The 16,160-nt window shown below is 46.0% G+C and overlaps 1 protein-coding gene across 5 annotated transcripts in view; it reads left to right on the forward strand.

Moving 5' to 3' along the window:
• Positions 1-16,160, forward strand: part of FAM178B (family with sequence similarity 178 member B) — a 110,051-nt gene that overhangs the window by 13,623 nt on the left and 80,268 nt on the right. For 3 of the 5 annotated variants that reach the window (XM_038551100.1, XM_038551102.1, XM_038551104.1), the window contains exons 2-6: positions 6,071-6,149; positions 6,347-6,567; positions 8,085-8,146; positions 9,798-9,905; positions 15,487-15,639. In XM_038551100.1, coding sequence (XP_038407028.1) covers positions 6,104-6,149; positions 6,347-6,567; positions 8,085-8,146; positions 9,798-9,905; positions 15,487-15,639 — 590 coding nt within the window. In that variant the 5' untranslated portion in view covers positions 6,071-6,103. The other 2 variants (XM_038551101.1, XM_038551103.1) reach the window with 2 other exon arrangements.

Genomic DNA, 16,160 nt, shown 5'->3' on the forward strand with positions numbered 1-16,160 from the left:
CAATCATTTTTAAATTCAGGGGCATTTAGTAAATTCGCAATGTTTTACGACCTTTAGCACTGTCAAATTCCAGAATGTCTTTATCATCCAAAAAAGGAGACCTTGGACCCATTGAGCAGTCACTCCCCATTACTCCTCCAATCCACCTCCCACCCCATCACCCAGCACCTGGCAACCACTAATCTACTTTCCATCTCTATGGATTTGCCTATTCTGAGCATTTCCTATAGGGAGAATCATATACAACTTCTTTTTTAACATAGGTGTTTACAGCTGTGTGTTCCTGGGAGCACTGCTTTCACTGCATCCCATGTGTTTTAGTATATTGTGTTTGTTTTCACTTAACTCTAAATATTTTTTTAATTTCTCTTACAATTTCTTCCTTGATCCATTGGTTAAGAGTTGTTTTATTTCTACATATTTGTGAAATTCTCAGTTTTCCCTCTGTTTTCTGACTTCTATTATGATGAGGAAAGATACTTAATAAAGGATTTCCTTTTTCTTTTTTTTAAGATTTTCTTTGAGAGAGAGAGAGAGCGGGAGCACAAGGAGAGGGTGGGAGCAGAGGGAGAGGGAGAAGCAGACTCCCTGCTGAGCAGGAAGCCTGAAGCAGGGCTCAATCCCAGGACCTAGAGACCATGACCTGAGCTCAAGGCAGATGCTTAACCGACTAAGCCACCCAGGCACCCCAGGATTTCTGTTTTCTTAAACTTACTGACACTTGTTTTGTGGCCTAACATATGATGTGTCCTGTAGAAAATTCCATGTGTACTTGCAAAGAACTTGTACCCTGCTGCTGCAAGAGTGAAGAGTTCTGTAGATGCCTGTTACGTCTAGTTGGTTCATGGTGGTTTTCAAGTCCTTTATTTTCTTTGATCTTCTGCCAGTTGTTATTGAAAATAGAATATTGAGTCCAACTATCAGTTTATAACCGTTTCCCCCTTTACTCTGCCAAAGTTATGTTTTTAGGTGCACGTATGCTTTTAATTGTTACATCTTCTTGATGAACGACCCTTATATCAGTATGTGATGGCTTTCTTTGTCTCATAGTAATTTTTGACTTAGAGTCTGTTTTGTCTGGTATTAGTATACCTACTTCAGGTCTCTTTGAATTTCTGTTTGCAAGGAGTATCTTTTCCATCCTTTTACATTCAACCTATTTGGTTATAAAGTGAGTCTCTTATAGGCAGCATATAGTCAGATGTTTTTTTAAATCTATTTTGACAAGATCTACCTTTTAAAAAATATTTATTTATTCATGAGAGACAGAGAGAGAGGCAGAGACACAGGCAGAGGGAGAAGCAGGCTCCGTGCAGGGAGTCTGACATGGGACTTGATCCCCGGTCTCCAGGGTCACGCCCTGGGCAGAAGGCGGCGCCAAACCGCTGAGCCACCCGGGCTGCCCAAGATCCACTTTTTGATTTGAGAGTCCAGTCCACTTACATTTACACTGATTACTGATAAGAATTTCTGCCATTTTGGGCAGCCCTGGTGGCTCAGCAGTTTAGCGCCGCCTTCGGCCCAGGTTGTGACCCTACAGACCCAGGATCGAGTCCCACGTCGGGCTCCATGCATGGAGCCTAGCCTGCTTCTCCCTCTGCCTGTGTCTCAGCCTCTCTCTCTCTCTCTCTCTCTCTCTCTCGCTCTGTGTCTCTCATGAATAAATAAATAAAATCTTTAAAAAAAAAAAAAGAATTTCTGCCATTTTGCTATTTTGTTTCTTGTATAATCTTTTTTGTTCCTCAGTTTTTCCACTGCTGCCTTCTTTTGTGTTTAATTTTTTTTTGTAGTATACCATATTGATTCCTTCTTCATTTCCTTTTCTCTATGTTTTTAAGTTATTAGTGGTTACCCTGGAGATTATAATTTATATCTTAAATCTATAACAAACTAGCTTGAATTAACATCCATTTAGCTTCAATAGCATACAAGAACTCCACTCCCAATTCCATCCCTCCGCTTTATGTTTTTATTGTCGCAAATTACATCTTTGAGGGATCCCTGGGTGGCGCAGCGGTTTGGCACCTGCCTTTGGCCCAGGGCGCGATCCTAGAGACCCGGGATCGAATCCCACATTGGGCTCCCGGTGCATGGAGCCTGCTTCTCCCTCTGCCTGTGTCTCTGCCTCTCTCTCTCTCTCTCTCTGTGACTATCATAAATAAATAAAAATTTTTTAAAAATTTTAAAAAAAATTACATCTTTGAACATTGTTCATGAACATAGTTATATAATTGTTGTTTTATGCATTTGTCTTTTAAATCACAAGGGTAAAAAAGAAGAGTTACAAACCAAAGTTACAGTAATACTTGCTTTTTTATTTACCTATAAATATCACATAGTTCACAGACTAGTTCAGATTAATACCAACTTAATTTCAATAAGATACAAAACTTTACACCTATATATCTCTATTCCCACTCTCTCCTTTGTACTGTTGTTGTCATGTAAATTATATCTTTAAACATTGGGCACCCATCAAGACAGATTTGTAAGTATTATTTTATGCAGTTGTCTTTTAAATCAGGAGAAAAAGAGTTACAAATAAAAATATTTGTACTATCTTTTATGTATACCTATGTATACCTTTATCACTGCTCTTTTTTCTTCATATGGATTCAAGTTATTCTATAATATCTTTTCACTTCAACCTAAAGAATGTAGTATTTCTGGTAGAACAGATTTGTTAGAAACAAATTTTCCCAGGTTTTTAAAATCTGGGGAAAAAAAATAAAAAATAAAAATAAAAATAAATAAATAAAATCTGGGAATATCTTATTTTCTCCTTTTTTGAAGGATAATTTTGTAGGATACAGCATTCTTGGTGCATAGTCTTTTCTGTGTGCACTTTGAATATTTCATCTGTCTGCTGATCTCCATGGTTGATGAGAAATCACCTGTTAATCTTATTGGAACTCCCTTGTAGATGATAAATCACTTCTGTCTTCCTGCTTTAAGGATTCTCTAAATGGCTTTATAAGAGTTTGAAGTGAAGTATTTAGGCATGGATCTCTTTGTTTTTTGTTTTTTTTTTTTTTTTTTTTTTTATGATAGTCACAGAGAGAGAGAGAGAGGCAGAGACACAGGCAGAGGGAGAAGCGGGCTCCATGCACCGGGAGCCCGATGTGGGATTTGATCCCGGGTCTCCAGGATCGTGCCCTGGGCCAAAGGCAGGTGCCAAACCGCTGCGCCATCCAGGGATCCCCGGCATGGATCTCTTTGGATTTATCCTACTTGGAGTTTTCTTTTTTTTTTTTTAATTTTTATTTATTTATGATAGTCACAGAGAGAGAGAGAGAGGCAGAGACACAGGCAGAGGGAGAAGCAGGCTCCATGCGCCGGGAGCCCGACGTGGGATTCGATCCCGGGTCTCCAGGATCGCGCCCTGGGCCAAAGGCAGGCGCTAAACCGCTGCGCCACCCAAGGATCCCCTACTTGGAGTTTTCTGAGCTTCTTGAAAGTACTGTATTCTTTCTCTCCCCCCGCCCCATCATCTCTATCTCAACTCCTGGAACTCCTATTACATATATATTGATATACTTCATGGTGTCCCACTGGTTTCTGAGGCTCTGTTCGTCTTATGCATTCTTTTTTATTTTGTTCCTCAGAATTGACCATCTCAATTAACCTCTGTAAAAGTTCACTGATTCTTTCTTCTGCTAGCCTGCACCTTGTGTTGAAACTACTTAGCTTTTTCATTTCAATTTTTGTACTTTTCAACTCCAGAATTTCTGTCTGGTTCCTTTTTATAATTTTTAAAATGTTATTGATATTTCTTATTTGGTGAAACTTCATTCTTTTCTGGTTTCTTTTAGTTCTTTGTTCACTATTTACTTTGGTTCTTAGAGCTTATTAGGACAGTTAGAATTTTTTGCCTAGTAGGTGCAATGCCTGGGCCTCCTCAGAGACAGTTTCTTTCATTCATTTTTTGACTATAAATGGATCATACATTGTTGTTTCTTTGCCTTACAATTTTTGTTGAAAATTGTTCATTTTGAATATTATAATGCAGCAAATCTGGAAATAGGATTACACACACACACATACAGACATACACACCTGAATTTGCTGTTGCTGGTTGTTTTGAGTTGTAGTTGCTTGTTTAATGACTTTTCTAAACTATTTTTATAAAGCCATTTTTATTTTGTTGTGTGTGGTCATTGAAGTCACTGTTCCTTTAGCTTAGTAGTTAACTGGTAAGTTGTTAGAAAATTCCCTAAATGCCACCATCACCCCCACAATAAAACTCTTCTGGTCTTTGCAGATTGGTTCTCTGTTGGAGTACTCCCTCAAAGCTTAGGCAAGCCTTATGCAACTCTGCCTTAGCCTTCATTTCCTACTTATAAGGAGCCTAATGATCAGCCAGAGGTTAAAACTTACTGTCTTCTCAGATCTTTCCTAAGCATGCATGTGGCCTTCTGGACTCTGGTTCACATGGGAACTTTTTAAAACCCTTATTCCTCTGTGTATCTCCTTCCTCAGCCTTTTCCTTTTCAGCTGTTCAGACTCTCAGCTGCTTGCCCCACCTGTTATCCCTTGCCCTAGATGGTTGTGGCAGGTAAACTTGCTTTTAAGTGCTTTCAACAATTGCTACCTCAGAGGCCACTCCAGCCCTGAGAAAGTTCCAAGTGCGATTAAAAGAAAAAAAAAAAAAGGTAACACCCTGAGTTGATCCCTCAGGGAGCCAGGAGCCAGGTCAAAACATACAACCACAATTCTTTGAGAACAAGGTTTATATTTCCCCCTCTGGCACCAGCAAGCCACACAAGGGATGCAGCCTCTTCGGCAGTCCTGGTGGCACAGCGGTTTGGCGCTGCCTGCAGCCTGGGGTGTGATACTGGAGACCCAGGATCGAGTCCCACGTCGGGCTCCCTGCATGGAGCCTGCTTCTTCCTCTCCCTGTGTCTCTGCCTCTGTGTGTGTGTGTCTATGAATAAATAAATAAAATCTTTGAAAAAAAAAAAAAAAAGAAGGAATGCAGCCTCCATAGCTGGGGGTAGGGGATGAAAGGTAGATAAATTCAAAAGCCAGAACACGATTTTACTGGAATTTAGCAGCTCCTTTCTTCATTAAACCTTTCCCTGCTTATTGTTAGTTTCCTGTTAGAGTCCAGAGTTCTGTAAATTTTGGTTCTGACAGGTTTTGTCAGCTTAATTAGTGCTTTTGTGGAGGGACAGGCTTCTGGGGTTCCCTACTGCCAGTGTGAACATTTTTGCAGTTATTTTTATATTGATAGATTGCTCTCTAAAAACAATAAACCATTTTACAGTATCAACAGCAATGTGTTTCCTCACAACCATGTCAACATTTATTATAAATTTTTAATTTTTTGATGATTTAATTATGATTGAAAAATACTTCATAGGCATATTAGTTTGAATGTCTTCCACTTGTGTTGGGTTTGAACCCTTGTTGAGTTAGTGTTTGTGTTTTTTGTTAACAGTTGTTTCCTTTGGTCATTAGCTCACTCAGATATTAGCCTTTCATGTGGATTTCAGTTTACCTGATCCTGAGCCTGAAAGGATAAGAGATGTCTGTGTGTGAGGCATGATCCATCTTAACTGTGGATGGACAGTTCCTAACACTGGAGGAGGCTTGTTGGACCAGCCCTGGGTTTCTTTAAATCAGTCATTCATTCAGCAGAAATGCACCAAGCCCTTCTGTATGCCATGTTTGTGCTAGTTTTGGGAAAATGTCAGGGACTAGAGAGCCCTTCCCTACCCCTTGTGAAGAAACAGTCTTTATAGGGGTGACATTGAGCAAGCAAGAAGTGCAGAATGTCATTCAACAACTTTTTTGTGAGCTGTGCTAATTTTGATTTTATAAAGGTCTAACAAAAATGTTGATGTCCATATACTTGCCTATAACACACTTGAAATGAGGAGTCACATTGAACCCCTTTCACCTCAGCAACTTGATCTTCACGGTACATATGCTTGGTCCTTAGGGTAGAGCTGGAGGAGGATCTCCTGGGCACCAGTGGGCCCAAGCCCTCTTCTGTAGGGAAGCAGAGTTTCAGAGCATTTGGCTTTCTTCTGGAGGCTCACCTCAGTTAACAGACATTTCCTTCCAGGACTGAAAGTCCAGCAGGTTTAGCAGTTTGCAGATGGCCAGGCCTAAGAAGACTCCACTAGCCCTTCCTCAGGAAGAAGGTAGGTGTCTCTCACCTGCACAGGTAGAACCATTCTGAGACCTGTGGCCCTGGGTGAATGGACAACCCATGGTTGAGGGATTCCCCTTGTGTTCTGCCCACATCAATCCTGAGTTGCCCCTCTCTTCACCCAGCATGGCACAGTAGCTGGGATGGTGGTGACTCAATGGAGAAACCATAGTATTGTCTTATCCCTAGGGGTCCCGGCAGCTGAAGTGGCACCCATCCTATTGCCCAGCCTGAAGGGCAGCTGCTTTGACCATCCCCTGCACCAGGGGGTCCTCCACCCCGTGCGGCGTCGTAGCAGTCCTACCTCAGCTCCACCTCCCAAGTTGTCAAAGAAGCCCAAGGTGCATGCAGCTGGGGACATGTTCCCCACTGATTGGAGCCCACCACCTGTAGAGTTCCTGAACCTAAAGGTACCACAGGCCAGCAGGGGGACCCCAGCCCAAAAGTGGGTGGTTGTGACAGGGCCTCAGGGCCTCAGCACAGAGACCCACCAGCTGCCTAAGGAGTTAGAGCAGGAGCCGCAGGACCTGGACCCCCAGGGGAGCCTGGCCTCCCTGGAGGAGCTGTTCTGGAACATGGCAGGCCCAAGCCAGAGGACCTCAGCTCTAGTGGTAGACACCCACACCTCGGTAAGCCAGTGGTCATCCCTTGGCCTCCTCTCCTTGCCACTCTTCAGTTACCACCACCTCCCTGCCACTCCTCCTTTTGGCCATTCTTCCTTGGCCATAACCCAACTGCCCTTCATTGGGCATCTCCCCCTAAGCATCCCTCCTCAACCGCATACCCCCCCCAGCCTCTCCCCAGCCCTTGTGCTCTTGTGGCTGGAGTGCATCTCTCCCCTATTTCTGCTGCTAACCCCTGCTAACATATGGCTTAGAGTGCTGCCAAATTTGATGCCACTTTTGTATGCGAGGCTTCAAGGCTTGCACGCCTAAGGTTGAGGTTATCCTCCTGGGGAAAGGGGGACCTTGGTGCTTGGGTCTATGCTAGACCAGGCACAAACACTCAGGCTGACTCTGGTCCAATGGATTGGAATGTCTAAATGGAAACTTTAGTGATGAGCTTCAAGCCGGATGGGAATAAACAGCTATTGCTAGATAGACTGGGAATACTTAGGGACCCATGGATCCAGGAAATGCATTCCGAGAATAGGACTTAATTATTTGTAATAGCCCAAGATTGTCAGCAATCTAAATGCCCACCACCACCAGGGAATTAATACATTATGTTCTAGTCCTACCTTACAATACTCCAAACGTGTTGTTTTTTTCTGTGGGTTTTTTTTTACTTATCTCTTTAGTATTGGTATAGAATGACCCTCAAGACATGCTATTAATTGAATAGAGCAAAGGGTAGAATAGGGTTCATGGTTTGCTACTTTGTGTTATGGGTGGGTGGGGGAGCATGTATTACTGTAATGTATTACTGTTTGCTTGTCTGTGGATAAAATGTGTGCAAAAGCACACGAAGGAGCAAACACCTGTGGTTACCTGTCAGGAGGGACCTGGGTGGCTGGGGATGCAGGTGAGGGGAGACATCTTACTGTATGCCTCTATACTTCTCAAGTTTTGTGGGATTTTTTAGGTTTTATTTATTTGGGGGGGGGGGAGAGAGAGAGAGAGAACGAACATGAGCAGAGGGGAGGGGTAGAGGGAGAAGGAGAAGCCGACTTCCCGCTGAACCAGAAGCCCGATGTGGGCCTCAATCCAAGGACCCTGGGATCATGACCTGAGCCAAAGGCAGACACTTAACCGACTGAGCCACCCAGGCGTCCCTACTTCTTGAGTTTTTAATCATGTAGAGGTATGTATTGCCTATTTAGAAAACATAAACAAAATAAAGGACTTCATTAAGATTAACTTTTATTCTTCTCCCCTCTCTACCATTCTCTCTGTCCTCCGTTCTCACTCACCTCCTGCTTCTCCAGTTCACCTCTGGGACCTCGGAGAGCTATGTCAACAGCTTAGATTACTTACTGCAGGAGAAGCGGTGAGTGTGGGAGAAGTTCCATGGTGGGGTGTTCATTCGGGGGGTTGTCCTCTGAGATTCCTAACAAATTCCCCTTGAGTTCAAACAGCCTACCTTACTCTGATACCCACGTGTCACCCTGTGCACCCTGGTGAATAATAAGCACAGGGAGCAGTAGCCAGGTCAGAGGGGGTCATCTTGAGGGCAGTGAGCCCCAGACCTCTGCCCCATACAGAGCCCTTGTTCAGGAGCCTTGGGAACCTTGGTTTGGTGTGGGTGGGATGCAGGGGGACTCCGCCCAATTCATACCCGTGCGTGGGCCTCTCACCTCCGATTCAAGCATTCTGTGGGAGAGAAGAGAGAAAGGCAGATGGCTCTTCCAGAGATGCACAACCTGAGCATTGTCACAGTGATACGGGCATTGGGAAATTCTGACTCTCTTGGGTCCTGCGCTAAGCACTGGGCATGTGGAGGTGATGGTGCAGCCCCACTCTCCTGGAGGTTTATCCTAATGATTCTAGTATTTCTCACAATGTGAAGTTGTGGAGGCAACTTCACAGTTAGGTGGAGGCATCTACTTTAACCTGGGGGAATCAGGAAAGGTGCCCCACAGGTATCCTTCTCTCCAAACCTCGGAGAATGAGAAGATTTGGGGGGCAACACAGGTGACCACACACGTGAAGGTGGGTATGACAGGTATTCCGGGGGCTGACTAGAACTGAAATCCTCAGCTCTGGGGAATGGGGACTGGGGGTCAGCACAGCAGGAGGCACAGCCAAGATGTGAACAGGGGCTGGGTCACAAGAGGCCTCATAAACACAAGTTCAAGTTGGGAGAATTTTAAGTGGATACTGATGTGTTCCCCACTATGTTTCAGAGGCCATATTATGGAGAATGGATGGGAAGAATGGAGAGGAAGTAGGGTGAACAGAGATGGAGTGGGGCCCTGCAAGGAGGGTGGCGGGGCTATGATGGATCTGCTGACCCAGGTGGCTGGGACTCTGGAACCTGTATGGAAGGGAATCCAGACCCAGACTTGTGGCTTCAGAGGGGCCCAGGCACATTCAGCTGTCACTGGTTGGGAGGATGCGAACTCCAGATGGCAGCCTGGGCTGGAGGTAAACTCTTTATGAACTGAGGACCTTTGGACAAAGCCAGGGCAAGGACCTGGAGGAACAGGACTAGGGCTGGGAAGCTCCCAGGCTGTTGAGGGGGCTTGGATTATGAAGGCAGAAGGATGAACTGTGCCTCTCAGGGGCTTAGTGAGGAAAGGCAGGCCCTGTGTCAAGGGCTCTGGGAACCATGAGCCTGGGGGATTATCCAGGTCAGTGTGTTCAGACCCTGGGAGGAAGAGATGGGGCTAGGCCCAGGTCTTAATGTGTTAAAAAGTGGGCAGATCCAAAACAAGGTACACAAAGGCATGTTTGAAGTTGTGTGGTAAAAATCTTCTTTCAAGCCTATCTGCTCCTGTCTACTTAATCAGAGACTGCACAACTGATATAATATGATGCCTCTTCCCTGCCCCATACAAATCTAATGTTAAGGGCCTTGACGCAGGAGCCGGGGAATTGTCATTCCTAGGCCTTGCCAGGTTCACGGGGTCTGAAGACCAGGGTCAGGGTTGCTTGACTGGGGACCACACTGAGCTCTGTTGGCTCTCATCTCCCTGTAGAGAACTGGTGCTGGAGCAGAAGCAAGAGAAGGCACTTGTACATGACTGTCCTGACCTCAACTCCCTGGATCTGGATGAAGATGAGGTGCCTCTCACACCTGAACACAGGTGGGAGACAGTGGGTATATGAGGGGGCAAGGGCCTGGCCACATGTTGGGGAGAGGGGGAAGCCCCTGCACCTACCCCCCTCAAGGCAGAGGGTTTAAGTGTTGACTGGCTCTCATTTTTAGACAGTTTAAACCAGCAATCTGTGTATTTTTATGAGTTCTTGAGCTGCCTCCTTTTCTTAAACTCACTTTCAAAAACAAAAACAAAAAAAAACCCTGCATTCATTCACTGATTATAGAAATATGTGATCACCTACTTGGTGTCATGGTCTGGTGTGGGATTTTGAGGACACAGAGATATGAAAACACAGCCTAGGGGTACCTGGATGGCTCAGCAGGCTTAACCATCTGCCTTTGGCTCAGGTCATGATCCCCGGGGTCCTGGAATCAAGCCCCATGTTGGACTTCCTGCTCAGTGGGGAGTCTGCATCTCTCCCCCCACTTGTTTTCTCTTTCTCAAATAAATAAATAAATAAATAATAAATAAATAGAATCTTAAAAAAAAAAAAATAATAAGAAACAGGCTACTCTGCCCCAATTGTCCACCCAAATTTATAGAACCAGATCTCTTGGGAGAATACACAAAATACACAAAGCCACATTCTAAGAGAAAACTATCTTTAGAGGGGAGAATATGGCTGTTTGACATTTTTCATTTTCTCCCGTCTGAGGAAAAGAAAGTGGCTTTTGTCAGTGGTGTCATGGGGGGAGACGGGAGTCTGCTGGCCATGACCTAACTGGGCCATTGGCTGGAGGGAGGGCTGGTCTCATCTATACCACAGTGTCTCAGAGATGCTGAGGGTCCACAGTTGAGTCTGTCTTCAGAGTACCCTGTGAGCCATCCATCTATCCACCTATCCGCTCAGCCAAGCCAGCCAGCAAACATCTGTTGAGTCCAACTTTGTACCAGGCTCTTTACAGACTCTGGGGATACAGCAAAAGCAAAACCAGACAGAAATCTCTGTCCTCCTGAGTGAAGATAGATCACGAGTGCTCAGGAGAAAGGAGAAAGTAGAGATGGGGTGGGAGGAACGTGGAAGGCCTATGAGATTGTGCATGAGGGTCAGGGAAGACCTTCATGAGCAGGTGGTTGACTTCTGTCAGAGCACTGTGGAAGAGATGAGGCAGCTCTGGGGGCCCTGCAGGGAGAGCATAGTTGTAGCCTTGGAGGGGAGGGCTGGGAAGAGGAGGTCAGGGAGGCTAAGGGTGGGCTCAGTGCATGAGCTTTTCCTCAGTGTGAGCTGGCCACTACTGCTCCAAGCAGGATCTTCTGCCACTGTGTTAAAGATAGACTGGGAACCTGGGGAGCAAGGGCAGAAGAAAGGAGACTGGGGTACCTGGGTGGCTCAGTGGTTGAGTGCCTGCCTTTGGCTCAAGTTGTTAACCCAGGGTCCTGGGATTGAGTCCCGCATCTGGCTCCCTGCAAGGACCCTGCTTCTTCCTCTGCCTATGTCTCTGCCTCTCTATGTGTGTCTCTCATGAATGAATAAATAAAAATCTTTTTTAAAAGAAAGTAAGGGAGGGGCACCCGGGCGGCTCAATGGCTGAGCATCTGCCTTCAGCTCGGGGCATGATCTTGGGGTCCTGGGATTGAGTCCCACGTCGGGCTCCCCGCAGGGAGTCTGCTTCTCCCTCTGCCTGTGTCTCTGCCTCTTTCTCTCTGTGTATCTTTCATGAATAAATTAAATCTTTAAAAAAAAAAAAAAAAGGGAGGGAGGAAGAGAGGGAGACGGGCAAATGAGCCATGGCAATAATCCTAAGAAGTAAGGGGCTGGGAATAAGGGTGGGTGGTGAGGGGTAGGAACTTTCTGGATATATTTTTAGAGTAGAACTGACAGGATTTGTTGATGAACTAGATAGAGGTTATAGGAGAAAGAGGGGAATCAAAGGGGACCCCCAGGATTTGGGCCTGAGCACCCAGAAGATTGGAGTTGTCTAATGAAATTGAGGAAGACTAAGTTCATTTGGGGGATCCCAGGGGCGAGACCAAGGAGATGGCTTGGATCCTCCCTTCTGGAGAGGCAAGCTCAGGAGTCACCACATTTAAGTGATGTTTAAAGCCACAAACTGGATGAGATCACCTGGGAAGCAAGTATATAGAGAGAACAGGGGCCCGAGGGTGCAATGTAGAGGTCACAGTGACCTTGACAAGAGCAGCTCTGGTGGACTGCTGGGGTGCACCTGACTAGAACAGGCCCAAAGGAGAATAGGAGGAGAGGTCAAAAGAGAAAAAATGTGCAGTAGCTGAAGGGGAAGTAGAGTCAGGATACATCTTTTTGTATGTCTCTTTTCCTTTTCTTTCAATTGGTTCCTTCCTCCATCCATTCATCCCTCCCTCACCCTCCCTCTTTCCCCCAAGAACCAAGTGCCCAGTGGGGCTGGGGTGAACTAGAAGGGATGAGGTCACCTCAGCTGTGTGGCTGAGGGGCAGGATGGTCAGCATGCCCTGCATCATCTGCCTGTCCAGGCTTTCCTTTTTTTCTGTCAGTCTGAGTTATGTTATTAAACATTGGCCTAAGCAGTGACAGGTCAAATTTTCACACACTTAAGTTAGCATTCTGCTTCCACTTACAAAGGGAATGTTGAGTGATAATATACAGACTTCTTTGGGGCCTCTGTTTTAGGACCCACCCCCCTACTGCCATGGTTTACATCATTTTTGTTGCCCAGAGATGGCCATGAACCTACACTTTGGCTATTTGCTTTTTTTCCTCAAGTTTTTCTGGTACTCATCTCTGGACTAGATCAGGGATCAGCAAACTCTCTGTATTTGTAAATAGTAAATATTTTAGGCTTTGAGGGCCATACAGTCTCTTGTTGCAACAACCACTCAACCCTGCTTTTGTAACAGGGAAACTCCTGTAGATGATACATAAGTGAATAAACATGCCTATGTTGCAGTAAAATTTTGTTTACAGAAATGAGCAGGGGTTGGCCACAGACCATAGTTTGCTGACCCCTGCCTTGGTTGGGAGGATCCCTGCTCCTCATGGATACTTTCCAGCCATCCCAGAGAGATAAAGAGCTACTCACACACTGCCTAGAAGCCCAGATAAGGGATGCCGTGCAAGGCATATGGTGAACCCAAAAGGGCAGATGTGGTGGAGCATGGGAACTAGATGGAACCCCACTGGGTTTGGGCTAAGTAGGCCTCTTTGGAAAAAAGTGCCTTGGTGGCATATGAGTGGTAAAAAGGGTTGTCTAAGTTGAGACTCATGGATCTGTTTTGAGGTTTCCTACTCAATGGATACATAGACTTAGAATAAAACCTTTTAAACTCTCCTTAAAATCTCAGTAGCAAGAATAACTGTTTTAGCTCTTGACCTTTCTACCAAGTGCATCCAGGATTCTGAAAGTCCTGGCTCAGATGTTTCCAAATGCCCCACAGAAAGGGAGTTGTCTGGGGAACTGGCTTAAGCCAGGTGCTCCAGGCTTTGAAATCGCCGATGATTTTTTGGGCACATGATGTTTTCAAGTAGTACTTCAAGAAAGCCTTTTTGACAACAGCTACTTTGAGGTGGTTGTTTTGATGTGGGATCATTTTGATGGGACAGTTCAACTCTCTGCTTCAAAGAAAATTACTCACTGATACACAAAGCCAGCAGCTTCTTCCCTCCTGAACAGGGGCCAAGGAGGGATGTGGTTCTGGAAGGGGTGAGGCTGCGGCGAGGGGCCAACCACCATCTGCCAGAACAGTTGTCTGTGACCAAGAGTCGCATGACTGCCGTGGATGCCCGCTGTAGAAGAGACCCCCAACTGTCCAGAGCAGAACCTCCCCTCATGCTCTAAGGATTGGCTTGCATCTTAAATGGGTGTCATCCTACGTTGTCTATTGCATAAAGTTAAAAGACCTTATGTATGTGCTGGGGCAAGGGAGGGGGCAGTATTTAAACCACAACATCATCCTTTATCCTCACTTTTAGGCTGCGCAGGAAATCCCCAATTAGTTGTATAAGAGTCATCTCAGAACTCTTAATAATGCACATATGTTATATTTGATATCACAAGAGTCCTTTGTAGGATGATTTCAGGGACAGGGTTAGGATCCTTTTACAGATGAGTCTGATCCCTATAGACTTTTAATAATTTGCACTTTTTTAATATAGAAGCAGCATAAGCCACAGATACTCAAAAACTGAAATGACAAAGAAATTAACAAAACAGAAGATTGTTTTACCATTTGTGTGCTGGTTTGTACAAGCTGCTTACAAAAGCCTCCAGGAGCAGAATCTCCCAGGTGTCTTAATGTCATCTCCATGCCCTGTGCCATTTCATCTTCAGGATGACCCTGTGATGTGTGTCAGCACCTTTTCTTGGGTTGATCAGCCAGTAGTGGGCTGCCAGTTACACTGCTCCACCCCCAGTGCCAGCTGCTTGTGTCCCAGACCCTACAGGAGCCCCAGGTGCTGTACCTTCTCCAGGTTCACCATCTCAGGGCCCTGGCCATCCTCAAGCAAGAGGAGGGGTGGCAGTGCTTGGAACTTGTTTTACTTTGCTGTTATTATTGTTGCTAAATGTGTGTTCTATCTCTACAAAATCCAGCAGAACACAGTTGTATGAAATAAACAGGAAATGTCTCCTCTTCCCCCTCCCCCCCAATCCTGTTCCCTAGGGATGACTCCAGCTTACAGTTGGGTGTGTCATGTGTGTGTGTGGGGGGGTGTTGCATGTGTCTAAGAATGTGTGTGCATATGTCTCTGTGTAGACCTATACAGACACATGGGTGCACACATACACACTTCCTGTTCTGAAACTGGCTGTTTTTACCCACCAATACACTGTGACCAGTCCTTCACGATACAGAGATTTACTTTGTTCTTAGGAATTGTCTTGACTACCTCCCTTTTCCCTATTCCCTCTTAAATGGGTCATTAAATCCTGACAGTTTGGCCCATCCCAATGGAGTTGGAATGTATCCTCTCTGCTCCTTCCCTGTCCGAGGGACCCAACTCTAATCTACTAATCAGACTCACAAAGCAGGGCAGTGCCTGGGCATCTGTACTTTAGCAGACTCCTTAGGGAGTCCTCCGGATCACAAGAGCTTGAGGAACCGGGGCCCCAGAAGAGCCCAGGTTTCTACCTTGTGCGGGCACCTTCCCTGATCCTGACCTCACCCTGAGCTTTTCCTCTCTGCCTGTGGCAGCACCATGTAGGCAGTTCTGTGGTCAGCCCACTTGCTGAAGGCTATTATGGTGATTTGTTTACCCTTTTCCTAGGCATGCAATGGTAGCCCACGCCTGACTCATCCTTCAGCACCTGGCACCCACATACCGTGGGCGCTCAGTGAAAGTTTGAGCTGAACAAAGCCAATGGGTGGCGCTGGGTTTGGGACCAGGACTTCTGGCTCCCTGACTGGAGCCCTGAGGGAGGGGTTGCGATGCAGGACAGAGTACAATGGGGAAGAGCTCCTGCATCGCACAGGGGCTTCCTTTATCAGCAGGTGGCGCTGTCCTACCCAGTCTTTCCCCCACCAGGCCACTGTTGAAGGGTAGGGGCACCATCTGGCCTTCCCTGGCCTCCCTCCAGGCTGCACACTAGATGCACCCGCTGATACTCGGCTCTCCGGCTCCTTGCTTTGCCAGGTTGCTGGTGGAGAGGTTCTCCGTGTCACTACAGGTCATCCCACCAGTGCATCCTGGGGAGACTGTGTTTCTACCTGGACGTCAGCCTCAGCACTGCATCCTGGACCATTCAAATCTGAAGCCACGTAGCCAACTAGAAGCGCTGTTTCTCAGGTAAATGTCAGCATGGGATGGCCAGGCCCCTCATGGAGCCCGATATAAGGACTGGCCCAGGAAATTCAAAGCTGTGCTTGAGCCAATTTGGATGTGTCCGTTTTCAGGAATATAGATGGAATAGTCACACATATCTATTTGTAATATTTAACTTACTGATTTAGATGTACATACTTCAAAAAGCACTAAACCACTGCACCACTGGGGCTGCCCCCTGTGTTGCTTTTTAAGGGGATTTCTAAAACTTGACCACAATCACATCCAACACTTGCAGTTATGAGTTGGTATATCTAAGAATAAAAGAGAAAGCCCACTCAGTGCAGTTGTCCACTTATACTCATGAGGCCAACACCCTGCTGGACCTTGGTGGCTGAGGGGATGGGGAGGAGGCTACGGGGGCCACACCAGCCGGTAGGGAGCACAGAGGCTGAGCTATTTCTGGTCTCTTGAAAGCAGGAGTCTTGTCTTTTCCAGCTATTCAGGGCTTCCTTGTGTCTGTTTCACTAATTCTAAAGCCATCT

This window comes from Canis lupus, chromosome 10 (assembly GCF_011100685.1).
Source record: "Canis lupus familiaris isolate Mischka breed German Shepherd chromosome 10, alternate assembly UU_Cfam_GSD_1.0, whole genome shotgun sequence".
NCBI lineage: Eukaryota > Metazoa > Chordata > Mammalia > Carnivora > Canidae > Canis > Canis lupus.